Here is a 27,286-nt window from a genome sequence, read left to right as displayed (position 1 = left end):
GCAACGGTTTCAATTGTTATCTACATCCTTATGTAGTTGATGAATGCCTGTTACTCACCTTACAAAGGCTGTTTGGAATCGCAAATGAAATGGATGACAAGGGTCTCTATTGTACACATTAAGATATCACTGTCAGAATGTGCACAAATATTATTCTTAAAGTTTTCAGTTGCTACAGCATGGAATTTTCTCCAATTTAAGAAACTGTTGGGGATGAATCTGTGATTCTGGAACATACCACTAGGTTACAGTGACCAATGTCTGCTGTGGTTATCAACAATCTCCCGAAGAACTGGAAGCTGCTATGACAACACGTGCATATCCTGATAAAGTAGAACAAATCAGAGAAGTATATCTATTTAATGACAGTTGTTTATGCATTTCTTCAGACTCCTGGACTGTTCTAGTAAATAGTTTCAAGTGTTTGAAACTGACTACTATGTAATAAATATGATAATATAGAATTTAAACACAGCCTTTTTTCTTAATTTCTGTGGTACCTTAATAATTGATAACATTGTCCCAAATAATTGCAAATCATCATGAAGCAGCTTTTCATTGAGCAGAACACTACTGAGAGAGTTAGTTAGAGTTAAAGTTAGAAATAGAGAGAGAGAGAGAGAGAGAGAGAGAGAGAGAGAGAGAGAGAAAGGGATGTGAATTATCCATGTCTATAAGTTAAACTGTCTATTTTTGAGAGATGATAATGAAAATGAAGCCATTACCTCGAGGAGCAACATTACCACAAGCCTGTAGCATCTGTGACTTCCCCAGACCAGGATCTCCTACTACAAGTACATGAATATCTGCTCTCATGTCTGCTGACTTCTGGGTGCCACCAAACAAACCCAAGAGAAGTCCTGCTTTTACCAGCTCATGGCCATAAATAGTGGGACACAGCGAGTTCACTAGTAGTCGGAAAAGTGAAGGCTGTGAATGAATTTCCTGTGGGAAATAAATTTTACTCAATGAGAGAGCTTTCTATCTTCACTGCATACTGAGAATACACAGGGTGTATCATAATTAATGATAAAAGGCATACAGTTGAAAGCACATGACACTAAAAGCAAAAAATTCTCCAAGAAGACAGGTCTGCAAATGAACCGGTTGAGAGATAATTGTGACTTTGTGGTTACCAGCCACTACTGATGTCATTCTGTGTAAACACTGCACGACAGTCCCTGGTGTGGCCTATGTTTACATTTTCAAGACATGGAGTTGTAAACAGAATGGATGGGACAGTACACCACACAGACATAGTGCCACTCATGTCCATTGTTTGTGGAGCGACACCGCAGTAACGAGGAGAATGCGGATATGTATTTCACGTGTGGTAGGGCTAATGGCAATGCACGGGAGCCTGCACGCTTGTACCAAGACTCATACCCTGACCAAGACACCTCGAGAGCTCAACATTTACAAGGATGTCTCTGAGAAACTGAGAGCTTTGCACATGCTGCAAGATCGGGTAGGCCTGCACGAATCATACCTATGTTTCAATATGTGGTGTTGGAAACAGTCAAACACTATCCAGCAATCTCTATAAGGAGACTTGCATACACAAATTCCTGGAACAAGCCACAGTGGAATTTGAAGAATAATACATTGCAATGCCATGTACCAATACCACCTCCGAGTCCAGTGCCTTAGTGAGGCCTATTTGCTACTAGACTAGCGTTCTGTCAGTGGATTCAGGAAGTTTTACGCAACCTGATGCTTTACGATAACATTTCATTTACAAATGAAACAAGAGTTCACTCATGATGGTGTGTTTAACTATCACACTTCTCCCATTTGGAATCATCTAGGCTCCTACCCTCATGCTATGGATGAGTCTTCAAATCAGACATTTCTCACTGAATGTGTGCTTAGTAGTACTAGATCACTTTATTGGACTGTACACGCTCCCAAGCAAACTCGCTGGATGGAATTACCTTGGGTTTCTGCAGCATCACCTCACAGGATTCCTGGAGTATGTTCTCTTAAGAGTGACATCAGAGGAGTGCTGCATGCATGATGGAACACTGGTGCATTTTGCTGTTATCGCGACACAGCATTTAACATCCCGATATAGCTGAGGATGGATTGGGCGAGGAGAATGTGTAAAGTAGCCTCCAAGATTGCCTAGTCTGAACACCATGGATTTCTGTGTTTAGGAACTCCTTGAAGGTGTAGTGTATTTACTTTAGTTAACACAGTTGTACAACTGGAGCAGAGACTTTTCAATATTTGTCAAGAATTTCAAAATGATCCTGGCTTGTTTGAAAGGATCCGAAATTAATAGCAATGGTGGGTACAGACCAGCATGCGGGTACGAGGACAGAACTTTGAACATCATCTTTAATTATGAGTACAGTTGTTTTCATTTATAGTAACTGCACTTCTACCGAAGTATTTGTAATAACTTTCCTGAATGTAGTATGGCACTGTTGCCTATGCCTAAGGGGGATCACATTCACACAGAATCAAGTGAGTGGCGGCTGGTAACCACAAAATCACAACTGTCTCACAAACAGTTCGTTTGAAGACCACTATGTTTACTGAGACTTTTGCTTCTAGTATTGTGTACTTTCAACTGTATGTGCTTACACCATTAATTATGATGTACCTTGCATAATATTAGAATCTGGATTAGCCACGTCAGGACTAAGTAGAAATATGTAACCTAAAGAAATACAGAAGTCCTAGATCGGCACTTCGTTTTAAATTGTCAAAAACATAATTAACAGAAGTGCAATTACTAATCTCACATTTTTATGCTTGGTTTTTTTACCCCCAACACTCTGTAAGTGGGGAAAATTTTAGTTATTGAATCAGTGAGTGTCTGTTCAGGACACACACAGCAAACCACCTATCAAGGGAACATTGCCTGCAGGAAAGATGACAAGGTATCACCACAATTTCATTTGAGAACACTGCACTTTTCATTATGTATATCACCTTACGCAATTATGTAAGAAATAATTATATTATTTGCTACTTCTTTTCTTAAATGAGTAACAGTCCATGACATGAACAATTGGCAAAAATGTTCAGGTAAAAGTTTTGACAAATTGTACTTAGTAAAACATGACTTCATAAATATCAACTTTACTAATAAATACAATGGCAAGTCAATTCCCTGCAGCAACTACATAAATATCACTTATAAACAAGGTGATTAACATAGGTGACAGACATAACACGACAAAATAATGAAAACAAATAGCCAATTTCTAGTTGAACCAGGATAAAATTACTTTCAATTCAGGAAAATAAATTGTTTTCAAGACAATGGTTTAATTGTGGGATAACAATGGGATCTCCAGTTGTAGGTGGTGTAAAAATTATTTTGATAGATCCTGTTGAACACATTATGTTCCCAAAAATAATTTCAAATAAAAATACAACAGACTGTAGTTGAACAGTTTTTGGTGTTGCTGAGCAACACTCTGACAATAAATTTTAAATGATAACACTGCCATTTGATTGTATTGTTATTTATTTAATTACAACCTAGGTTTCAGCCTGTTATGTCATTTATCAATCACTTGAAAATGGCATAACAGGCCGAAACCTAGGTCGTAGTTATGTAAATAACACAGTCAAATAGCAATGTGTTCATTTTTAGGAAAAAAAAAAGACTGTACCTGAAAATGTACATGGATAAATCTTCTGCTTAACAGATCAGTCAACATCAAAAATTTACCAATTACATACACAAACTTTTCAGATATAACAATTAAAAAAATAGCCTGCATTTAAAAAAAAATTAATTTAAACAACCAACAAATGACACAATCATACACCAAACTTCAAATCAGTCACACTCACAAAAAGCAGCAACACTCTGATATGGACTGATAGTCAAAACACTATGACCACATGCATAACAATGTGTCAGTTTACCTTTGGAATCGAATACAGAAGCAATTCAGCAATGCATCATTTCAAAAAGTCCTTAGATCGTTTTCAGAGGTATGTAGCAGCAGATGACTAAACACAGGCCACACAATTCTCGTAAATTACAGGTCAGTGGTTTTTAGGTGAGAAGCTGGCACTTGATAGTATCCCAGATGTATTCCATCAAGTTCAGGTCAGGCAAATTTGGTGGCCAAAGGATCAACTTGATCTCACTATCATGCTCATCCGACCTCTGTAGCACAATTATGACCTGCTGAAATGGACAACTATTCTGCTGGAAGATGCTATTGCAGTCAGGGAAGACAAGAAGCTTGTTGGGATACAAGTAGTCCATAGTAACATTCATGTAGTCCACATATGTCACTGTGCCTTCCGTTATCAACACAAACATAATGAAAGCTCAGGCGAATGTCTCCCACAGCATAATACTGCCCTCACTGGTCCATGGTACAACGAACATTTCAAGCAGTCATTCGTCTGGATGACTATGTCTGGACATGACCATCGGCCCGGTGTAACAAGAAACGTGATTCATTCGACCAGTAACAATGTTACCATTGATGCACGGTCCAGTCTCAATTATACCATGTCCACAGCAATCACAACTGATGATGTAATTGGTTTACAGGATACACAGCAATTACCTACTGTAGAGTCCCACACTCATCAATGTGTGTTAAACTGTCTCGCCCAAAACACTTGTGCCTGTACTAGCTTTCTATTCTGTCATTGTATCTGCCAGCTGCCAGATTGCTGCTTGCCTGCTTTACAGAGTGGGCAAGCCTCCAACCTCAACATTGTGTGATGAGGCATGGATGTCCAATACATCAGTGTCTACAAATGTTTTTACTGTCCTTCACCACTTTTCACAGACATTCACATCAGTTGGATGTAAGGTCCACCAGTTATACAAGTTCCCAAACATGTTTCAGCACCTCTGTGTCATCATCAGTGGGTTTCTGTTTTATTTAATCTGTAAAGTGAACATTTTCACTAAAGGATTACAAAATTATGGGCATATTTAGTTCAGACAACAGTTTGTTTTTTTTAGTTAATACCTTTACACTCGGTTTGCATTGTTTTTCAGACACACGGTTTGCATTGTTTTTCAGGACCACTTGTGTATTATTTATTACAGGTAGCTTGTCATCTGGAACCAAATGATGTAGATGAGAAATTTTGTTGGGAGTTAACCTATCATTTAGTGCTTTAAATTTCACAACAGTGTCACCTCAACAATCAATTTCCCCTTTTTGGCCTCTGCCATCACTAAATGTACACAGAGCAGTACTGGTCTGCGTACATTTAGTATTCGTATGTTTGCTTGAAAGTCCTGTGTCATATATTTACATTCATGACATGCACTACAAATTTTAAGTAATGACTAATGCAATATGAAGGCTTAAACCATTTTAACCCTTCATCTGTGAACATGGTCCAAGACTGAAACCGGTAGATATTTGGGTTTAAAATAAAAACATCTGATGGCTCAACTATGCATTTCATACAGAATTTGTTGAATTTGGTGCCAGTTATTAGGACACAACACAGTCTTGCTACAGTCATCGAGGACTGAAATAATATTTGTGTGACTGAGTTCATACATTTGATGCTAATAATACAGTTAACTGACTTAACTTTGTACTTTTTTTTGTATGTAGTTCACTGCTTTTTAATGATACACGATTTTGCAGTATTGTTTGTGGTACTCTTGTAAGTCTTAATAAGAGTTACTCTTCTACTTTAATTAAAGCTCTCTGTAGCATAAGACTCTTCAATACCAGATGCCAGAACCCCTCTGCTCCATTGCCATTGTAATTATTTCTTCCCCAGAGTGAAGGGAAACTTGATTCATAGTATTCTAAGAATAATTTTAGGAGAGCATTAAATTTCCTCATCCAATGCGTGCCTTCAATAAAATACTTCAGTTGTTTGTCACTAAAGAGCTCTAGATAGCGTGTAACTGAGGGTTAATAAAAATCTCCATAATCAATCACTACACTTTTAGTTTTTATTTATGACACACTTTGGAGGCTTTCCTCCATCATAAGGTAGTATGTAAGGTGTTTAGCTCAATTGCATTGCTCTAAGGAGAACCAATTCTGTCAAAATATCTAGGAAACAGCTCATCACTTTGGTTGGTTGGAGGATTGATTGGGGGTGGGGGGCAGGGCGGAAAGGAGGAGGGGGGGGGGGGGGGGGAGAATCAAACAGTGAGGTCATTGGTCCCATGATTAAAGGAGTCAGAAATTAAGGGAGGAACAAAACTAACAGCACAGTCCAGTCCAGTCCAGTCAAGAGAAAACAAGCAAACAAAAAAGTAAGAGGAGAAAACAGGAGGGGGTGGGGGGATGGGGAGAGCAGGGGTGCCCCAGAAACACAGTGGGGCACCAGCACTGCTATTGACCCATTCTGATCCCCACATCCTACCAATATCACGACACAACAGGGACAAAACCAGGTGAATAAGATACAAGGAAAGGGGAAACAAAACTACACAAAATACCAGGCAAAATGTATGGAAAAGGCGTGGAGAACCTGATCGGTGTAGAGGCAAGGCCAAGGCCTCCATAACCAATGCCTACACTGAGAAAAAAACAAATGTTGTGAAGGAAATTATAGACAGATGTAACCATGCAAGAGTTGTCTGCTAACACCAGGGACGAAGCAAGTGGGGCAGTATAATTATTGCGATGGGCCAAAAGATGGAGGCATTCTAGCAAAATATGGATCACCAGGGGTGGGAGGGGCACAATTACAAAGGCTCATTGTGGAATAAAAAATTATGGGTTAACTTAATATGGCCGAAATGAAGGTGGCAGAGCACAGTAGGTTCCAGCCGAGAGCGACAGGGAAGAACACCATGTGGTAGAAGTCTCCTTGACTGCGCGAAGTTTACTAGACAGTAGGGTAGCCAACTACAAGTTGGCCCACAACTGAGCAAAAAGTGATTTGATGTAAAGTTGAAAATCTGCACCTGGAAATATCACAGGAAATGGGGGTAGGCTACTGCCCACCCAGCCAGATGATCATTAAGTTCATTACCCAGGATACCTAAGTGGCTGGGAACACAAAGGAAATCAACTGAACAATCAGCATCGCCAAGACTGGCAAGAAGGACATCGATGGCAGAGACCAAGGGGTGGCAGGAAAAACACTGAGATATAGTCTGAATGCCCTCACTGAGACTCTACATGACTAAACTTGGTTGAGGAAGGACCATTTAACAAAACAAGAGGGCCCAATAGATGGCCACCAGTTCTGCAGTAAACACCCCAAACATGGCAGGCAAGAGATGATTTTCCACACCAACAGAAAACATGATGGCATACGCCATATTATTGGAGGACTTAGAGTGATCGGTATAAAAAACAATGGGATACTGAAACTAGGAAAAGAGCGTTCAGAACAAACAACGGAACGCCGTTGGAGCAATGGAGGTTTTCGGACCCCAGAAGAGATCTATCCGAATCCGAGGCTGAGTAACTAACCAATGGGGAATGGTTGGGAGAGAACAAGGGGAAGAGGGCAAGGAGGGGAGATGGAAATCATCGTGGAGAGATGCGAGGCAGAGCCCAACCTGTAAACCCTTCCGAGAGCAGACAGCAAGCAGGCGATGGCCCAAAGCCACAAAATGAAAAGACCACGGTCAGGTACTGAACATCAAAGTAGAGCTCCGGACCAGCGTGGACCATAGTACAGTGACAGAACTGCACTATCCTTAACTTAAAGGAAGAGAATTGAAAGCCGTGCAAGTAGTGTCCACGTAGAAGTACACTGGATGGCACTACAGAGCTGTTGTTCCGCAGAGGCTGCCGAGAGGGAGCTAGCCCAAATATAGAAATTGTCCATACAGAGCAGGTGAGACCAACGGTCTGGCAGTGGCCATGAGTCCATTAATAGTGATGAAAAAAAGAACACTTAACACAGAACCCTGTGGAATGGCATTTTCCTGGGTCTGCGGACAGCTGAGAATGGATCCAACCCACACTCGGACTGGAGGGACAGGAACTAGTGAATAAGAATCAGGAGGGGACCCTGAAGACCCCCCTCATGGTGCATAAGGAGGATGTGATGGTGCCCAGTTGTCTCTTAGGCCATACGGAGACTGAAGAAAACTGCAACAAGATGGCAGCACTGAGAAGAGGCCTGCCGAACTGCGGTTTCCTATTGAAGCAGATGATCAATTGGAGACTGTCCATCCTGAAAGCCATACTGGTAGGGAGATAAAAGGTCCCGAGATTTGAAGACTCAATTGAGCCGACAAGTCACCATCCATTCCAGTAACTTGCAGGGGACACTGGTCAGGGTGAATGGCCAGTAACTAACAAGGTACGTGGATCCTTGCCGGTTTTAAGGACAAGAGCCACAACACTGTCTTGCCATTAGAGAGAGGAAAATGCATTGGAGCCAAATACGGTTAAACACCCGGAGGAGATATTGTAGTTGTAGAAGACTGAGGTGTTGAAGCAATTGGTTATGGATGGAATCATGGCCAGAGGCTGAATTGTGGGAAGAAAAGAGGGACAGAAGAAGCTCCAATTCAGTAAAAGGTTCACTGTAGTATTCCAAGTGGGAAGCTTCAGGCTGCTGTTTCCGGAGGAGGAAGGCGCCTGGAAAGGAGGTTGACACTGATGCTGTCACAAAATGGGTCCTGAGGTGTTCCACAAGAACTCATGGATCTGTACCAAGGCCATCAGGAAGGGCGAGACCCAGGATGGAAGACCGCCACTCTCAACCTTGGAGGGTGTGGAGTGTAGCCCACACCCATGACAAAGGAACAGAAGAACCTAGAGAGAAGATAAAATGTTCCCAACACACCCACTTGCTCTGTTTTATTAAGTAATGGGCTTTGATGCAAAGACATTTTAAGGTAATATGGCTCAATGACAATCACAGATTGCAGTGGCAATGGCTGGCCAACAGCGAAAAGGGCCCAAGGGCCCATCAAGCAGGGAATGTCAATGCTGGCAGTGCAGATTATTTTATCTGACAGATTACAGATGACTTCATCAATACAATCTGACAAAGAAGGTGTAAACATGACCTTGAGGTATATAGAGGCCAGTCAGCATGGTGGAAAGCCCAACAGTGTAACCTGGTTATCAGGAGGTGGGATGAGAATGAGAGAATCAACAGGAGGTGGTCACTATCACAGACGTTGTCATGTGGCAACCAGTGCAAAGAAGGAAAAAAAGCAAAAGATCACTGGCAGAGAAGGGCCATATGCAACACTAAATCGTGTAGGGGAACCATCATTAACAAGGCACAGGTCATGGTCTGCACGAAATTGGTCAAAGAGGAACCCTCAACCAGATGGAGAAGCACAGCCCCACAAAGGGTGATGGGCTTTAAAATCTCCAATGAGGAGGAAGGAAGGGGGCAGATGCTGAAGGAGGGCAGTTAGGACAGCAGTTGTAGATGACCTGTCAGGAGGGATTGCAAACTATGACTCCAGAGTCCAATTGGACCTGGATAGCAACTGCTTCCAAAGTGCTACAAAATGGGATCCACATACCAACAATGTCCACATGGATCAATATGCAAATGCCAGCAGAAGCCCTCAAAGAGGCATAGAACCCACGACAGTTTGGTGAGTGAATATCAATAAAATGATATTCCTGGAAAATGACACAAGCTATCAAGTAAAAGGCAATAAGGGAATGCAACTCAGGGAGGTGACGGTTATATCCACTACAGTTCCACTAAATAAGCATGGAGCGGGTACCGAAAAGGGAAGCGAACGGGTTGGAGTCAATTAGGCCCTCGGGTCACTATTTGTCACCAACGGGCACAGGCTGACATCCACAAAAAAGAGGTCAGACTCAGGGAGATGGCACCTGTGGGGACACGGAGGGCGGGCGGGGGGGGGGGGGGGGGGGGACGACGACTTGGTCTTGGACTTATCTTTCTTTTTCATAAGTTGAGAAGGGCAGGGCACAGAGGGAGAGCAGGCTTCAGCAAGATTCGGAACTGAAAGACAGTGGGCAACCTTAGGGTGTATAGACTTTGTGTCTTGTGGCCAAGATGTGAGAGCAGGCCCCTGGCCTGAGAGACGCTGGTGGGAGGGGTCCCAGGGTGGAGTCCCACCATCTGTGGGCGCTGAAAGAGGGGCTGCCCTCATGGAGTGGGTGTCCAGATTCACCGCATAGAGGGTCCACTGTACAATGGAAAGAGATTTGCCCGAAATGCATGCACTCTAAACATCTCATGAGTAGCGGGACATACAGCTTCATGTCACACTGATAAAACATACCCTTGAACTTCTCCAGGAGGGTATATCCCACAAATGCCAGAAAAAAGTCGCCAGTGTCAATACCATTGTCCTTACGACCTTTCTGAACACGCTGAACAAAATGAATGCTCCAACATTCCAAATTGGCCTGGAGTTCTTCATCAATTTGAAGCATTATGTCCCTATGAAAAATGAGTCCCTGACCAATTTCAAGGACTGGTGAGATGAAATGGAAGCCAGAATTTCGCCAAGATCATTACAAGCAAGAAGGACTGCAGACTAGGTGGCAGAAATTTTGATCAACAGTGAACCCGACTGCATCTTGTGGAGAGACTCCACTTTGCCAAATTTGTCTTTAAAATTTACCACAAAAAATAATGGCTTTGTGACAGTGAATGTGTCCCCATCTGTCCTAGTACACATGAAGTAGTGGGAAAAGTGTTTCATCCCAAGCCAGCGAGCCTGGCTGTCCCCCCAAGGTGTAACCAGGGAAGGGAAGGCCGGAGCTTCAGAAGAAGCAGCATTAAATGATCCATTACCAACCGAAGAGACAGTCATAGAAGAATGGCCAGTTTTTTGGAGTTTTATACATTTCATATGCAAAGCAACCACCCTGATATCACCCACTCTGATCAAGGGCTCTCCACATGGGTGTCATCCAGCCACAGCAGGGGCTATCTGGCACGGCAGCCGTTGCCAAGAGTTCCAATGGTCCAGAATGACAAGCAACTACTCATAGGCATACATGGGGAAGCAACAGCTCAGGTATTAGAAGTGTGTTCCCTGTGTTGTCAGGAGGCTAAGCCAGATGGGTCTATAACAACCCTATCACACACACTGGCTACACATGATGGTGATCTAGCCAGGAGGAAGGAGGCCACAGCAGGGAAGGAAGAGGGGAGGAAGGAGGGCGAGGAATCTATAATGTAGACTCTAGGGAGGGAGTTCTTCCTCGATTGGCTCACACTATGGAAAGAAAATTTAGTGGTGGAGGTCAAAAGGGCACCAAAAATGCCTAAAAGGAAGGGTGAAAAAGCAAAGACAAAGAAAACAAAACGGCAAGAAATACAGAAAACCAGGTGGATAGCCACGTTGACATAAGTAAGAACACAGAGAGGGGAAGTGGGGGGAGGGAGGGTGCAGAAAGGCAGCAGGGGGGCAGGGGGTAAGGAGGGGGAGGAGTGAGAACAGGGAGGGAGGGGGATGGGGAAGGAAATGCAGCCCGGGAAGGAAGAATGGACTGCAATAGGTTACAGCCCCCCCTTGGAGCCACGCATGATCTCACGAAAGAACTGTGAGCCCCCAGCGATAGCGGGGAATACCTTTGGTGCATTAATAAGAAGTATTTTGGAACACACACACACACACACACACACACACACACACAAACTGTTCAATGGAATCCTTGGTGAGAGAGAATTCTATGGGATGTGGAACAAATCTAAATATATGTTGTCACAGACATCTGGCTACGCTACAACAAAGTGCTTATATAGACTATAACAACCAGGTATAACTAATGATAGGTGGCTAGTGTTAAATTTACATACTTTGCTTCAAGATGGAGTATTATTTACTAACTGCAAATAATTTAGACAGAGATAATTATACCATTTTTCCTGCAAAAACAAAAATATTACCTTTACAGCATAGAAATCCTTCGCATTTAATCTGACACCAAATGCAGACTTTCTCTCCTCCAAAGATTGACTCTTATTGTTAACAACTGACACAGCATCTATATAGAGAAGGAACATGCTGGGTGCCTTACGTTTCTGATTTTCTTCATTATTCCGAACCTGAAATATATTCAGCTTATGTTATACCAATAAAATAATGGACAGCAATTTCTATTTAAATTGTAAAATATCTGTGTATACCTTAATAATGCCAATAACAGTTACAACATCCCCTGGAACACACGAATCTAAAAGGTCCTCCGTGAGCTCACATTCTACAGTGCGAGGGACCCTACCACCTTCACGCTGTGAATCAGTGCTATAGCATTAATTATTGAACCATTGTACATGAAAATATTAAGTTTCTCAAAAGTTACAAATAAATGAATTGCTGTCTTACTCTGTCATCTGCAACTAGTTCCTGCAAACGTACTGACTGCCAATTAATAGTTTGTGTGTATGGAGATGAATGAAGAGGGGTGAAAGTTCTTCCTCTGCATCCTCCAGTTCTGCACTTTGTTGGTATTGTGAGCACTCCTTCAGGTTGTTTCACACACTGCATTCCATGACATATATTACACTCAAATGCCATCCACACACATAGAAGTTTTACACTGCTGACCCTTATGATTGTACCATGCACAGCTACTAATTTTCCTACACAGACAAAAAAATAAAAATAATCATCATACTATAATATACTGCAAAATAAAGAATACTTGTTTCGCCACTCACTTATCTTTATTGCGGAGAAAGAAATTTTAAAAAGATAATTATAAACAGACAGCATAATACACAATTAGCCCCTTATAAAAATACTGAGAGGGACCTTCAGGAAAGATGACAAATATTTTTTGCATCAAATACGCTGTTATTAATACTTACAAATTGACTATGTATACATTGTGGATAAAAGTGACAGAAACTACCAGCAAAAAACAATGTTCTACTAACAGTTCTATTGTAGAAATGCTATGTTAGGAAGTAACTGGTCCATTTACTATACACAATAGTTTGACATGAAAATGGCGCCAACTCTTCTCTTTTCCAGCCAGTATCATGTTAAGGATTATCTGCTGTCAACATGACACCTTTAATTAATTACAAATATGTCTTTAGCTGGTATCAATGACTGCCAGATATGAGATCTCCACTCTTATGTGAAATATCCACAGTCATTTCGAATTTAAAAAACATATTTTGTACTGTCCGTCATACATGTTTTCTGAAAATGATATTGATGACTACTAAAACTTGAGATGTAAACTGAAACCTGCAAAAGTTCCACAAATTTTTATTTCCAACCTAGTGCTGTACGGACAGGAGGATTCTCCAGTGTACACTATTCTGGAAACAAGATAAAAGTCAAAATTCTGTATGGTTTTTTGGTGGATGGTATATGGTTAGCAGAATCTACACCTCATCTGCCCCCTCCCCACTGCACCTTTCCTCTAATTTCCTGATCCACATGCAGAAGATACACAAGACGAAATATTTGCAGCATCCCTCTTCAATATCAAAATTTCCGTACTTCTCTTATTCAATAAGCAAGGTAAAAGTGTAAGGAAATAATGTGTTTCTTGACTTTTACTGAAATATTTTATCCCCATGATGCACAGCACATTCCTTGTAGCCTCTCCCTTAGGGGTTTACTGAAAATTGTGTGACAGCTTCACACTAACTAGAGAAACTCGTAGCAAATTGCACAGCTGTTCTTTGAATGTCTTCTCTCCTTTCCTACCTCCTCTCACTGTCCCTCACTAATCCTACTTAGTAAGGGTCTCAGTTCAGTGATCAATACTCGAGAAGTGGTGAAAAAAGGGTTTTATATGTGAATATCTTCATTGGTGAACTACATCTCTTTATGATTTCTTCAATAAAATTCACACTCTCATCGGCCTACCAATAGAGAGAACTTAACTGGTTGCTCGATCTTCAATCTCTGGACAGTTACTCCAAGATACAACACAGCTGTCACTGGTTGCAGTGATTGATTGCCAATTGTGTAGTCAAATGATGATAGGGTTTTTTCATCTAGTAATGTGGTCCAATCTGTTCATTATGCTTTTATCTGCAAGTCATCCCACATTTTGTAACAATTTTCAAACATTGCACTTGTAACGGGACATCCTCATGTAGCATTACTTTTCCTCAACAGTAGTAGTCAATACCAGTAATATTATTCAAATTTTGGACAGGTCCATTTTATCTCAGCTGTTTTTCTGAAAAATTTCATATCATTTTATACACAATATGTTATATTTCAAGCTAAAATTTATGAAAAGAAATTACTTTATTTTCGATGTTACAATCGATAAATTCTAGCTCTGAATCTACATTTAATATTTATTTATTTATTTTTAGAAATATTGAAATTATGAATTATCTGGCATACTTAAAATTTCTATTACGAGTTACACAATCTAGTACTGTTTATTATGTTTATTTCTGGATTCATTTATGAAATAATAATCAAAATTAATAGAAATTCATTTGTCAAGAAAAACTGTAAACCCTTTGGTTATTGTTATTACTGTAGAGTGAGGTAGTAGTAAGCATAACCCTGATGTTATCAGACGTATTTTTGTATTTTGGACGAACAATGTAATTTTGGCTTTGCTAATGTGAAAATCCAAAACACTTTGTGATATACTAAATGTGACAGAATAAATTAACGTAAAAACAAAAATTCTACAATGACATTCTTCAAAATTATTTACATCAACTGAATCATGAAGACCCTAAAATGTGAGACTTTCAGCTTCAAGAATCTGACCCAAAGACATGAAGAACTGGAGACAACTCTACAAGAACAAATAAGTAGACTAAAAAGCTTATCATAATCTTACTCCTCACGAGTCTTCAGAAAAGACTTTACTCATCGTGAACAACAGCTGCAATAAAGAAGGAAGTGGCAGATTACACACTGTAACTGCATCATTTGCAAACAGGCCTGGATAGCTAAGAACAGTTAGCAAGGTCGTATAGATGAAAATTGTGAACAGTAATAGTTCGATCACACTTTCTTGTGGTACACCAGATACTACTTTCATTCCTGGTGATACTTCCCTGTTTAGAACAACAAACTGTTTTCTGTTTTCTAGGAGTCTCTGAACTAATTGCATGCCAATTATTTTTTTTTTTTTTTACATGAACTATAATATCATAAATAATATCAATTATGCTTCTTAATGAACAAAGGTTAGTTTGAGTTTTATTTGTAGCCAGTTAAAACTGCAGTACATTGTAGTTCTTTTCTAAGAGGGATGTTTCGGTTATATTTTGATTTTATGTTTCATAAGGTCATAAAAATGAATATTGCTTTCATCATTTAAAATTATATTACCAAGCAGAAGCTTTCTGTAATCAAGGAAGTCAACACTGTATTATTCCATATATTAAGTTGTCTAGGGGTAAAGAACACTTATTTTGTAACTGTGGTACTTAACATATGCATTGTAAAGAAATGTAAAAGTCCTTGCTCACCTGCAGATTTATGAGATTTTGATTTTCTCTAATAAAACACAATATTTAGTTCAAACTTTCCATTTCTAGCATTATTATAAATTTCATACAGAGAGGCTGAGAATTGCTGTACAGACTTTGAAATTTTACTACTTAACACCAGCAAATACATGGTTAAAACTAAAAGATAAGAATATACTCACTGAAAAGGCTGCTCTTTACTGATCTAGTGGAAAAATGTTGTCTTATTGAAGAATTCATGAATGACAATTTTATCATTGAAAACAATAGTGAGTATTAGATTAAAACAGCAGCTGCATAGCACAGAACGGGGAACAGTGGCTTTTCTCAAAGTAGCTGTTTTTTCCCTTGCATACATAATGTAATCTACATCTAATTAGCTTAAATATTAGTTTAGTAGATTTACAGAAGCCTCAATTTGTTGTTGGCGTACTTTACAGAAGTAGCCAGCAGTGGTTAATATACAGGGTGTATCAAAAAGAATCATCCAATTTAAAATAAATCTTAACTATTATGTTGTTTGAGGTAAGTGCGTGAACAAAGTACTGTTGGAAAGAGAAAAACTATCAAGTTTTATATGGTTCTCACTAGATAGCAGCAATGTGCGCCCACTTCAGTTCCAGTAAAAATCGTGTCAACACAACAGAAAGCATTTTGTGTTCTACATTTTGCGCAGTGCAGGTCAGTAATAACTGTTCAGAGTGGTGAGGCATGGCAGTACATGATCTGGATAGGGGAGCAGTGGCGTGGCTTTTAGTTATAACAGAAAAGGTAACTTGAGGCAATGGGAAATAAGTTAGCAAAAGTTTAGCACAGGGGGGATTGCGAGAATCCAGGATATCCTGGAGAGACAATTCCCACCTGAATTGTTCGAAAAAACTTGCGTCAGAAGGAAGTAGCCTAACGGCCAAGTAGTAAAGCACTTGTTTAAATCATTAGTGTTGAGGTGTGCAGCATGTTCGGCAACTGGATGATCAAAGTTAGGGTTTGCCACAGTTTGTCAGTGGGCATTCATGTGAGAGGACAGTTGGTTACTTGAAACTTCCTGGCAGATTAGAAATGTGTGCTGGCCCGAGACTTGAATTCAGGACCTATGCCTTTTGCAGGCAAGTGATCTAGCAACTGAGCTACCCAAGCATGACTCACGACCCGTTGTGACTACTGCCAGGAAGTTTCATATCAGCGCACACTCTGCTGCAGAGTGAAAATTTCATTCTGGAAACATCCGCTAGGCTGTGGCTAAGCCATGTCTCCACAATATCCTTTCTTCTAGGAGTGCTAGTTCTGCAAGGTTTGCAGAAGAGCTTCTGTGCGCAGAAGAGCTTCTGTGAAGTATGGAAGGTAGGAGACGAGGTACTGGCAGAATTGAAGCGGTAAGGATGGGTCATGAGTCGTGCTTGGGTAGCTCAGTTGGAAGAGAACTCACCCGCAAAAGGCAAGGGTCCCGAGTTCAAGTCTCAGTCCAGCACACAGTTTTAATCTGCCAGGAAGTTTCCTATCAGTGCACACTCCACAGCAGAGTGAAAATTTCATTCCAGGTGGTTACTTGTCAGGCCCACATAGAAAGCTGTACAGTAACTGCAGCTTAGCTGATATACAACGTGGCCGCTTTCACATGTGGCCCTGCCTTTTATTGGGTAAGAAATGGCTGTGACTGGACTGTGATAGGAAGTGATGGGTGGATGTGGAGGCAAGGTCTCACACCTGGGATGAACACAAGGGACTGATTCATGGTATCCATCCCTACTCTAATTGTGCTTCCAATCCTGCAACCCATGGGTCATTCCCTGGTGGTTGACACAGGCGCAAGACTTGTCCCATTCAACCACCCACACCCTCCTACTGCAGTTCAGTTGCAGGCATCTCCTACCCAATTACAGACAGGACCACATGTGAAAGCAGCCATGTAATACAGTATTTCAGCACTGTTCTAAATGGTCATGAGAAGTAATCAACTGTCCCCTCGCATGAACAGCCACCACAAACTGTGGCAAACCGCATACTTGATCATCCAGTCACCAAAAATGCTGCGCACCACAACACTAATGACTTCAAAAGATGCTACACTACATGGGCCTTTCAGATACTCCATTGTAACACAAGTTTCTCTAAACTACACGGGTGGGAACTGTCCCTCCAGCACATCCTGTGCCCTTGCACTCCCCCTGGCCTAAACCTCCACTAACTTCTTTTGCACTAACTCATTTTACTTATCAAATCTCTCTTCTGTCTCCACCATTGCTTCCCTATTCACATCATATACTGTGTGTGTGTGTGTGTGTGTGTGTGTGTGTGTGAGAGAGAGAGAGAGAGAGAGAGAGAGAGAGAGAGAGAGAGAGAGACCCTCTTACTAAAGGAGGAGGAGCAAGAGTTTGAAAGCTAGTTTTAACTGTTCATTATTACATGTTTTTGTGTGCCACACACCAGTCCTCTATAACATGCAATGGTTGCCAACTATTTGCTAAATATATTAAGGTGTCAACTTCTGTTGCATAAATGACAAACCCATATCACAGGCAGTATATCTAGATCATATAATAAGTAATTTACACCTAAAGAAAACAGAATTTTACACAGTCAAACTGAGCATTTCCAATCATGAGGGACTATGGCACAGACAAACTCTCAATAGTAAAATAATCCAAACCTGTACTGAACAGAGAAGTGTTACAAGATTGATTAATGTCTCACAGCTAAACCATTCAATAAAATAAGATAAAATACTAATCAATGCAGATGCTAATGAATCAACCAAAAAATTTCTAGATAAGTTAACTTTGAAGCATGTCGTCCTAAATGCTATACAAGAAACCAAACAAGTAGAGTCCCTGTACTAAACGACAAAATCTACAAAATTGGTACACCCCATGTCTAAGTACAAAAAGAATCATGATGCTATTGTACTACAATAGATCAAATGCATAGTGATGCTGACAATGGGGATGAGTGTAGAATCATTAGAAGCCTGAAATAAATGAAGTGAAAAGCAAATGATGCATATACTGTATACTGAACTCAGTCAATAAATGTAAAGCTAAATGGGGAATTATTAACCTAACACTCAAAGTGCACATTTTGTCAATTTTTAATCATATGACGACATGGAGGATGTGAGTAAGGCAGAGGCATCACTGTCACTAATAAGCAGTGAACTAATAGATGGCTTTTACTGTGTATCAGAGGTGATCACTGTATCAACAGCTAAATTCAGCAAATGCAGAGGGGAGAATTACTGTGATCCTTCAGATTATATTATTAAATACATCAGAAAGCAAATCGTAATGTCATTGACTTAAATAACCTGAAAGCTACCATCCAATATTGCTCATACCTATAATATCCAAGGCAATATAATGTTGTATTAAATTACAAATAGCAGCTATTTTGAGGATCACAATCTACTTTCCACTTCACGCTTTGGTTTTACGACAGGTTTGCCTACAGTAAATGCAGTAGGAACTCTTCTCACTGATACTCTTGGTGGTTTTGTGAAAAATTCCTTCAGTTTTGCCTTACTACTAGACCTAGGCAAAGCATTTGATACTGTATCACATGAATACTCATAATAAAAGCTAGAATGCTATGGTATCAAGAACAAAAAACTGGCAGTAATTAGATTATACTTGACTAGCAGATCTCAGGTGACTATGGTAAATAACCATCAATCAAATGCCCTACCAGTTGTTAGAGGTCTACCGTAAGATTTGGTACTTTGACCCTTTCTTTTTCTTGTGCACATGAAAGACTTGCCTGCTTTCTTACCTCAGAAGTCCATAATATATGCTGATGACACTACCCTGATTACTGTAGATAACCACTTGGAGGGGGCGAGGGGAAAAAACAAAAGCAATGCTCGAAAAGTTTGTCACATGGCTCAACAATAACAGGCTTATAATAAACAACAGCAAGCTGGAAACTACGTACTTCTTCCTGCACAACCAACTGAAAAAGTACACGAGTATGACATTGTTAGATTTCTCAGGAGCCACCTGGATTCCAAACTGACTTGAAATAGCCACACCAAACAGTTATGTGTACCAAATTATCTAGAGTAGTCTTTTTGTTAAGCAAATTAAAAACATTAGTAAACAGCTGCTACTATCTTCCTACTATGCCTTCTATGGGTCTTATCTGCAATAAGCAATAAGTATGGAGCATTTATCCTGGTTCTAGAACAGAGTTCCTGTGGCAGGAGAAAGCTATAAGAGCAATGACAGGAATTACAAGCTGAGAATCATGTCTAAAGATTTATAAAGAACTAAACATCTTGATTGTACCTTCCCTTTATAGTAAAACATGTCTTCTTTTCACAAAAAACTATACCTTGCAGAGCAGCTATCCATTCCCATGAAACTAGAAACAGTAATACACTGGATGTAGAATTTACATGACTGCGCAAGATTCAAAGTAGTTTTAAACACATGGGAATGAATCTACATAACAACCTACCACTATCAATGAAAGATTTGCCTAATCATACTTTTGAGAAGCATCTTCATAAATTATTAGTTGATAAGTGTATTTACAGTGTTAAGGAATTTAAATATGCACAGCAAATCTCCTTACCCCCATCTATTGCTCAAACCCATCACTTACTGTAACAATTAAGCTAAGAAGAAAATAAAAATTCAATATTTCGTATTCTTAAAACTGTTAAAGAGCATGTAAATAATGAAGAGTCGTATAACATGGAGTGTGAATAGTGTTTCTTACTATTTTCAAGGGCACAAGATCACTTAGACAATACTATGCAAATTTCAAACAATAATATGGTAAAATATTAAACGTGATGTAAAACTTGAAATGTAAAATTGTCTGTTTCAATATATATTGGGTAACAAATAAAAATAAAAAATCAATGACCTCTTGAATGAAGGTAATTATCCAGAATGTCTGAATCACTTATCTACATCACTTATAACTGTAATTTAAAATATAACAGAATATTGCATGTGTAAACAGACGAGCCAATAGCTTCAATCTAACATTATACACGGTCCGGCAATAAAACCTCCCACATTTGATGTAGCCAGCGTACGAGATGTATTGAGGATACTGTTGTGGAGTGAGTTTTGTTTGAATGTTGTGTGCGTGCCATTTTCACTGTGCATCATGGTGTGGCTTAGTGAGCATCATGTGTTTGTTGTTGAGGAATTTACTCGTAATTAGTGATTAGTACTCGGCGAGCATTTCGGAGACGATTCGAACTTGGGTCGACATGATCGGGTCCCAGATAGAAAAACTTTTCAACTGTGGGTGTCAAACTTTAGAAAGACAGGTCCAGCACTGAAAAGAAAACCTACTGGCTGTCCTTGGACTGCAAAAACACCGGAAAATGTGGCACATGTGAGAGTGTCTGTGCAACAATCACCAACGCATTCAGCACTTAAACGTGCAGCTGCCCTGGGATTACCTGATAGGAGTGTCAGAAGAATTCTTCATAGAGAACTTCATATGCACCCCTTCAAAATGATGGTCACTCAGGAATTAAGTGAGACAGATTTTGAAACTTGCAGAGCTGTGTGTGAGGAAATCCTTCAAAACATTCCACCTCACACTTTATTTCTTTGGATGAGGTCCATTTCCACTTATCAGGAACTGTAAACAAAAGAATTTCTGCTACTGGGCTGCAGCCCTCATGAAATTCATCAGCGACCACTACACAGTCCTCATGTGACAGCTGGGTGCACCATTGCTGAGTGTTTTGTGTGGGGACCATATTTTTTTGAAGAATGTGGCCACACGGTAACAGTTAATTCATAGCGTTATTGTCACATGCTAGAGACCTTCCTCCAACCTAGGCTGAACCAGATTATTGCAGATCAAGAAGTGTGGTTCCAGCAAGATGGAGCAACATCCCACACCTCACGACGTTCTGTGGAAATGTGCGAGTTGGTTCCTGGTCATCTTGTCTCTTTGCGAGAAGACGCCGTGTGGCCCTCAATGTCACCTGATTTATTGTCTTGTGATTTTTTTTCTTTGGGGATGCTTAAAGGCTCTAGTATACAAACATCATCCCACAGCACTGCAACCATTCCACGAGAAATGGCATGAAGATGTATAGAGAACTTTCAGGACAGACTACATCAATGTGCCAACAATGGAGGATGTCATTTAGCAGACATAATTTTTAAAAACAGATAATCCAAAACAGGAAAGTATGTATTTTTCATAAACAAAAGTAATTTTTCTCTATCATATTTAGTTTTTCTGTGACAACCTATTAAAATGAGGGAGGTTTCATTGCCAAACCCTTTACTTTGCTCTTAACAAAATGGGTTCGAGTCCAGCCCTTCTGCAGTCAAGGCAGTTGAGAGTATGATAGCTAAAGTATACAATTATTTTGAAAATAATAATAATAACAATTAATGATAATAACTTGAAACTGAGAAGGATTTTGAAAGCAACTGCTTCAAGAAAGAAAATGGACAACTGGTTCTAAACAATCAATAAAACTACAAGAAACTTGCCAGGTGTTTCGAAGAACTACTTAACTGACCAGAACTGACACACATCAATGAGGACACTAACCATAATTCATTACCACCAGATGAACAAGATATGACCAGACAGATAAAAAGACTAAAAGACAATAAACCATCAGGGAAAGATGGAATTGTAGCAGAAATCCCGAAATCAGCAGGCTGAAACACTATAAAAGAAATCTTCAGAATCAGGCAAGACATTTAGCAACTAGCACAAATTCCAGGAGAATAAAAAAAAAATTATTTATTCACCTGTTAAACAAGACGGGAAACAGAACAGATGTAAATAAGTACAGGACAATCTCACTAGCATCAATGCAATCTCAGTGTCTTCTTGATAGAGTGCAGAAGCAACTTAAACCAAAAATTAATAGCAGGCAGGATCCAGACCAGACCTTTTACATCCAGCACAAATCCTGAACCTAAAGCTAATCCTAAGGCAGCAGTGAATTTGTAGGAAAAATTTAGTCTGGACACTTGTTGATTTTAGAAAGCCTATGACTCAGTTGACACTGAATCACTCTTTCAAATATTGAAAGAACAAGCTTTATATCTGACAACACTTGCAATAATGAAACAGACCCTGACAAACACAAAGTCCTAGGTTAAATTTATGTGAGAACACTCAGATCCTTTCAAAATCAAAACAGGAGGAACACAAAGAGATGGGTTGTCTTCATTATTTTTCAACTGTGTCCTTGAGAAAGTGATACAAGAATGATGAAATAGAAATCAGTACTCACAACTGACCAGCCAATTACTTTAGTGTAGATACAAGTTAAATATAGATTGTCTACCATTTGCAGATGTTTTTGCCGTACTAACTTGCGACATTTTCTCAGCCCAAAAACAGACTGAACTCTTGAAAAACCACAGAAAAAGTCAGTCTCCAGATAGCTTTTGAAAGGATGGAGTACATGACCTGGAATAAAGAAGTACCAAACTTGGAGACAAAATATGGCAAAATCAAATGAGCTCCACAATTTTCAATATCTTGGTGAAACCATTCAGGAAAATGGAATTCACAAATGACCGGTTGGTACACAGAAAAATCAAAGAAGAAGACTGAAACATCATTGCCTGAAGAGAGAAAGGAAGCCAAGCTATGCACTTCATCATATTTATCACTTTTTTTTAATTCTTGTAACTTGAAAGGATACTAGATTCTTTGCCTTTAGCTTTAATGTCGGTCCAGTTTGTTTTCATTTTATTGCCACCAGGTCACCAACTTTAAACTCTGAGGCTTTGTTCTGATGTTGGCCAAAGCTAGCACGGTTTTCTTCTTGAATTTTACTGATTTGTAGCTAAGTTTCTTCCTATAGTTTACTGTGTCTCTCTTCAAATGAATTAATAATTCCTTCATCTAACAATTTTGTGATGTAAAGATCAGTCTGTATATGCATTGTAACTTCTATTGAAAGTCCAAATGACTTTTTCTCAATACTCCTGCAGTATGCTGAATACATGGAACGTTGAACTGATGACACCAACTTACACTATTCATTAGGGCTATCAATACTATGCTTAGTAGTGATTTTAGTCAAAGTAGAACTGATCCTCTCAATCTGCCCATTGGGTCGAGGAGTCCTGTCACTATTAATATATGTTCAATTCCTTGTGTAATCCAGCCATCATCGAATTCTTGAGAAGTAAAGCAATTCTCTCTATTGGTAATTACTCAGAGTGGATTCCCAAAACCAGTTTTCTGTAATTCCATCTTACTAATAGGTTCTGTTGATTTTGAAGCCTTTACAGAATATACCCAGGTAAGTGCACCAATAATATGTAGAATGCTGTTTATCCTTTGTGTTTGATTGAAACGGTCCAATACAATCCATATATAACAACCTTGTTTTACTTCCTCTTCAGTTCACTTAACTGCACAACGATCTTTCTCATTTACAAGCATGACAATTTCATGTTACGCAGTGTGCAGAACCACTGAAGTCTCTCTTCCGTTATGGAACTTGAAAAGATCCTATCTCTCATTGAAAAGTTTTCGTAAGGCTCTTCTTGATTGCTGCTAAACCAACATCATTTGCTTGAGCTTTCCTAATTATCTGTGAAGACAAGCAGTATGTTCGTACAGTGAGTTAAGGCATCTGCATGTCTCACCACAGAACCACGTCTGTGTTTGATGGTGTAGGAATACTCTTCCAAGACAAAAGCCCATTCTGTTATTCTTCGTGACAAGTCCTTTGTTACAATTTTAAAATGTATTCCTAGTAAATACATCCGCAATTTCCTTAAGGCATCAGCAATAGCTAAAACTTCAAGCTCCTAAGTACTGTATTTCTCCTCTTGAGGTGTGTTTTGCTCATATACAAGACCGAATGGACCAGGCTGCTGAAGTGCGTCATCGTCACTCTTTGTTGGTGTTATAATATTGTCCACGTACATAATTTATGATGTTCTCTCAAGCCAATGCCAAAAAAAGGAACACTGCAGGTGAATTTGATAATGCAGTGGAACTTTTCTGAACTGAAACTGCCCTGAATGACTCACAAATGAGGTACATTTTTGCAAAGCTTTCTTCAGTGCAGCCCACAATGTAAGCTCCTTCCTGCCAAGAAATAACAGCTTAGCCAAAATTTCTACTGATTTTTGTGTGAAATCAAGCATTTTCAGTCAAGTCCAACCCATCAAAAACACCGATTCCTTGAAGTCCATGATCCACTTTCTTACTGGATATCTGTCACCACCACCACATGACTTAAGAGCATCCTCAACATGATGAAGTGACCTTTTTTTTTTAAAAAAAATCTTTTATCACTACCCATTTTGAATGCAAACTCTTCATCACCACCAGCACCAACCTCTTAACATTCAATGTAATCATTAATTTTCACTGCAAGATTGCCAATGTTGGATACATAACAACAAATATCTATTTTTCGTCCCACTATCTATACACAATATACTGCAGACTGCTCCCAACTCCACTTCTGAAAATAATGCTTTAGTGGATAACTTCTTACCTTCAAGTTCACCAGGTACTGACTGAAAAATAAAACCAGAAAATTCTCTCCAAGCAATTTCTGATTTCATCTGTCATCTGGAACTGTTCTGAAAATTAACTCATGTAGAGATTTAATGGTTTTAACTGGCATAGAGATTATATCTTTATTTACTCTTTCGATTTCACCTAACAGTGCCATTTCTAGATCCCCTCCCCCTTCTTTTTTACCCGTCAGCTATTTCTCATATAGTCACATTTAAAAGTCTCATTGCGTCATTCTGTTACTGCCGATCATCATTAAAATGTGAATATTCATCACTGATCAAAACTAAACACAATTACATGTCCCTACGTCATTGCAAGAAATTTTTGCATTCAGAAAAGCCCGTTATAAATGCTGATGATGATTATGTGTTTAAGGGTCTAAACAACGGGGTTATCAGTCCATCCTTATCATGGGAGAAACATATCAAAGGGTAAAAAGCTAACACAGTGGGGACTAGGCTGTTCAAACTACATAAGCAAGTCAAAGAGTTTAAAAGGATGTGACAATAGTTGTATCACAATAGGTAAAAGGAAAGAGATAAACCAGGTAGCATCTTGTACAAGGGGGACTAAAAGCACAACAAGGTGAGATGGAAAGAAAGGATTCTGCCGTTGTTTGGCGGGTACCGCCACATGGGGGGGGGGGGGGGGGGGGGGGCCTCTCGCCCCCACAGCCATCCCTAACACTGGAAGCAGAAGAGTGTGAGTGTGATAGTAAAATCTGTTCTCCCTCAGGAAATGCAATGCTTTAGCAGTAGTGGTTGTCACGTCATCCACAAGCACCTGAGGTAGAGAGGTAGGTAAGCTAAGAGTGGGCCACAGATTGGTCAGCAGGGCGCACTCAACAAGAACATGCGCTATCATCAGTAGGCTACCATAGCTGCAGTGAGGAGTACCCTCCTGACACAGAAGGAACTCGCGGTTGAGTCTCATGTGGCCAATGTGTAATCGGCACAGCACAACGGCATCACTCTTAACTTGTTTTGGGTCGTAGTAGCCTGCCATTAGAATTCCCAGAGCCTTAAAATATTGCATCAGAATTGTAATCTTAAGTCTGGGCCCTCTATCCTGACGTCAAGTTATGTAGTTGCAACTTTAGCTGTCATAAATATCTTGCCTTAGACAGCAAACCAGCATCATCACTAGCTCGATTAAGTTGGAAAGCCCCCAAAATTTGTAGGAAAAACAGTATCAACTTTTATGAAGAACTATTACTACAAATGCCGAAAACAACAAAAGAACTTAACCAAAAACTCTTGTTTTTCCATTATCATCTCCATGAACACACAAACCTATTCAATTTTCAGCTTCTCCAACCTGTCACCATTCTCATCAGCATGGAAACCCTTAAACTGCCCATCCAAATCTCACAACAACAACAACAATAATAATCTGTGCAACACTGTTGGACTAAAGGGAGGTATTTGATATGGCCTCCCACAATATTCTTATCAAAAACACCACTATAAAGGTGAAAAGACTGCTATATCCTATATCCCTAATGCTGCCTTATGTGGAAAGTAAAAGACAGTTAGTAAAGGTAAATAATGAAAAGTCAGAATGTTTTCTGGTTGAAAAAGGTGTAGACCTACCTCAGAGATCTGTTCTTGGACTTTTCATTTTTGTTACTTATTCAAATGATTGACCGACAGTTGTACCAAGTGATGCAATGTAGTATGCAGATGACACAACACTAATCAAAAGTGATACCAACATTGAAAGGTGCAACACAATTTAATGTAGGGATGGACAGATGAAGTTGGTATACAATCAAAATACCATACGCAAGGCTGGCAAAAACACAGAACAACAAAAATTTCTTGCCCTTGTCTACTTTAACAAACTACCTGAAAATGCCAATAAATAAATTTAAAACTAAGTGTTGTAAAATGGATGAAAAGTAAAGGATTTTACTCTTCTCAAGGGTTCCTCGAGCACACGACAAATTTCAACATTTCTTCTGCAAATGAACTATTAATAAACGGGACTATTATGTAACCATCAAGTCATTCTGTTTAACTATTTTATCAATATCATTTAAATAACTATGTAATACATTTATGCTGTTATTGGTCTATTATAGAATTAATTATTGTTACAGTGTACATTGTGTGCATTGAAAAGTGCTGAAAAATAACAACACACTGTTCATTTAGCATCTAATGTTTACAATGCTCCCTTCTTGCAGGGATGTACAAATATTACTGTATGATAGGTATGCTCTCAGATTTGGAAGACAGAGGCTCTTGATCTGCCTGGTTGTCTTTAATTAGACTTTCTGTGGTTTTCTGAAATAATTTTAGGAAACTGACGGGATGGCTCTGCAAAGAAAGCCATGGTGACCATCTGCTCCTCATTAAATACATGAGTATATTCCCATGTTTGTGTAAGTGACTTCTATTTTTCCTTATACTAAGCTACCTAACAAATGTTATACAACTGTAAAATGATCCTTGACCGAATAATAAATTACCAATACTAACTTGGATATATA

General features: G+C 39.5%; 1 protein-coding gene across 1 annotated transcript in view; it reads right to left on the bottom strand.

Annotated features, from left to right (window-relative positions):
- Positions 1-27,286, bottom strand: part of LOC124598192 (DNA helicase MCM8-like) — a 182,060-nt gene that overhangs the window by 105,127 nt on the left and 49,647 nt on the right. Inside the window, exons 5-8 of the mRNA XM_047135984.1 lie at positions 12,218-12,474; positions 12,019-12,123; positions 11,779-11,937; positions 726-945 (exon numbers count right to left, since the gene is read on the bottom strand). Of these exons, the coding sequence (XP_046991940.1) occupies positions 726-945; positions 11,779-11,937; positions 12,019-12,123; positions 12,218-12,474 (741 nt within the window). The remainder of the gene's footprint in view (positions 1-725; positions 946-11,778; positions 11,938-12,018; positions 12,124-12,217; positions 12,475-27,286) is intronic.

The sequence above is a fragment of the Schistocerca americana genome, chromosome 1, assembly GCF_021461395.2.
Source record: "Schistocerca americana isolate TAMUIC-IGC-003095 chromosome 1, iqSchAmer2.1, whole genome shotgun sequence".
NCBI lineage: Eukaryota > Metazoa > Arthropoda > Insecta > Orthoptera > Acrididae > Schistocerca > Schistocerca americana.
Note: the sequence above shows the minus strand (reverse complement) of the source record. Positions and strands in the feature narration are given on the sequence as shown.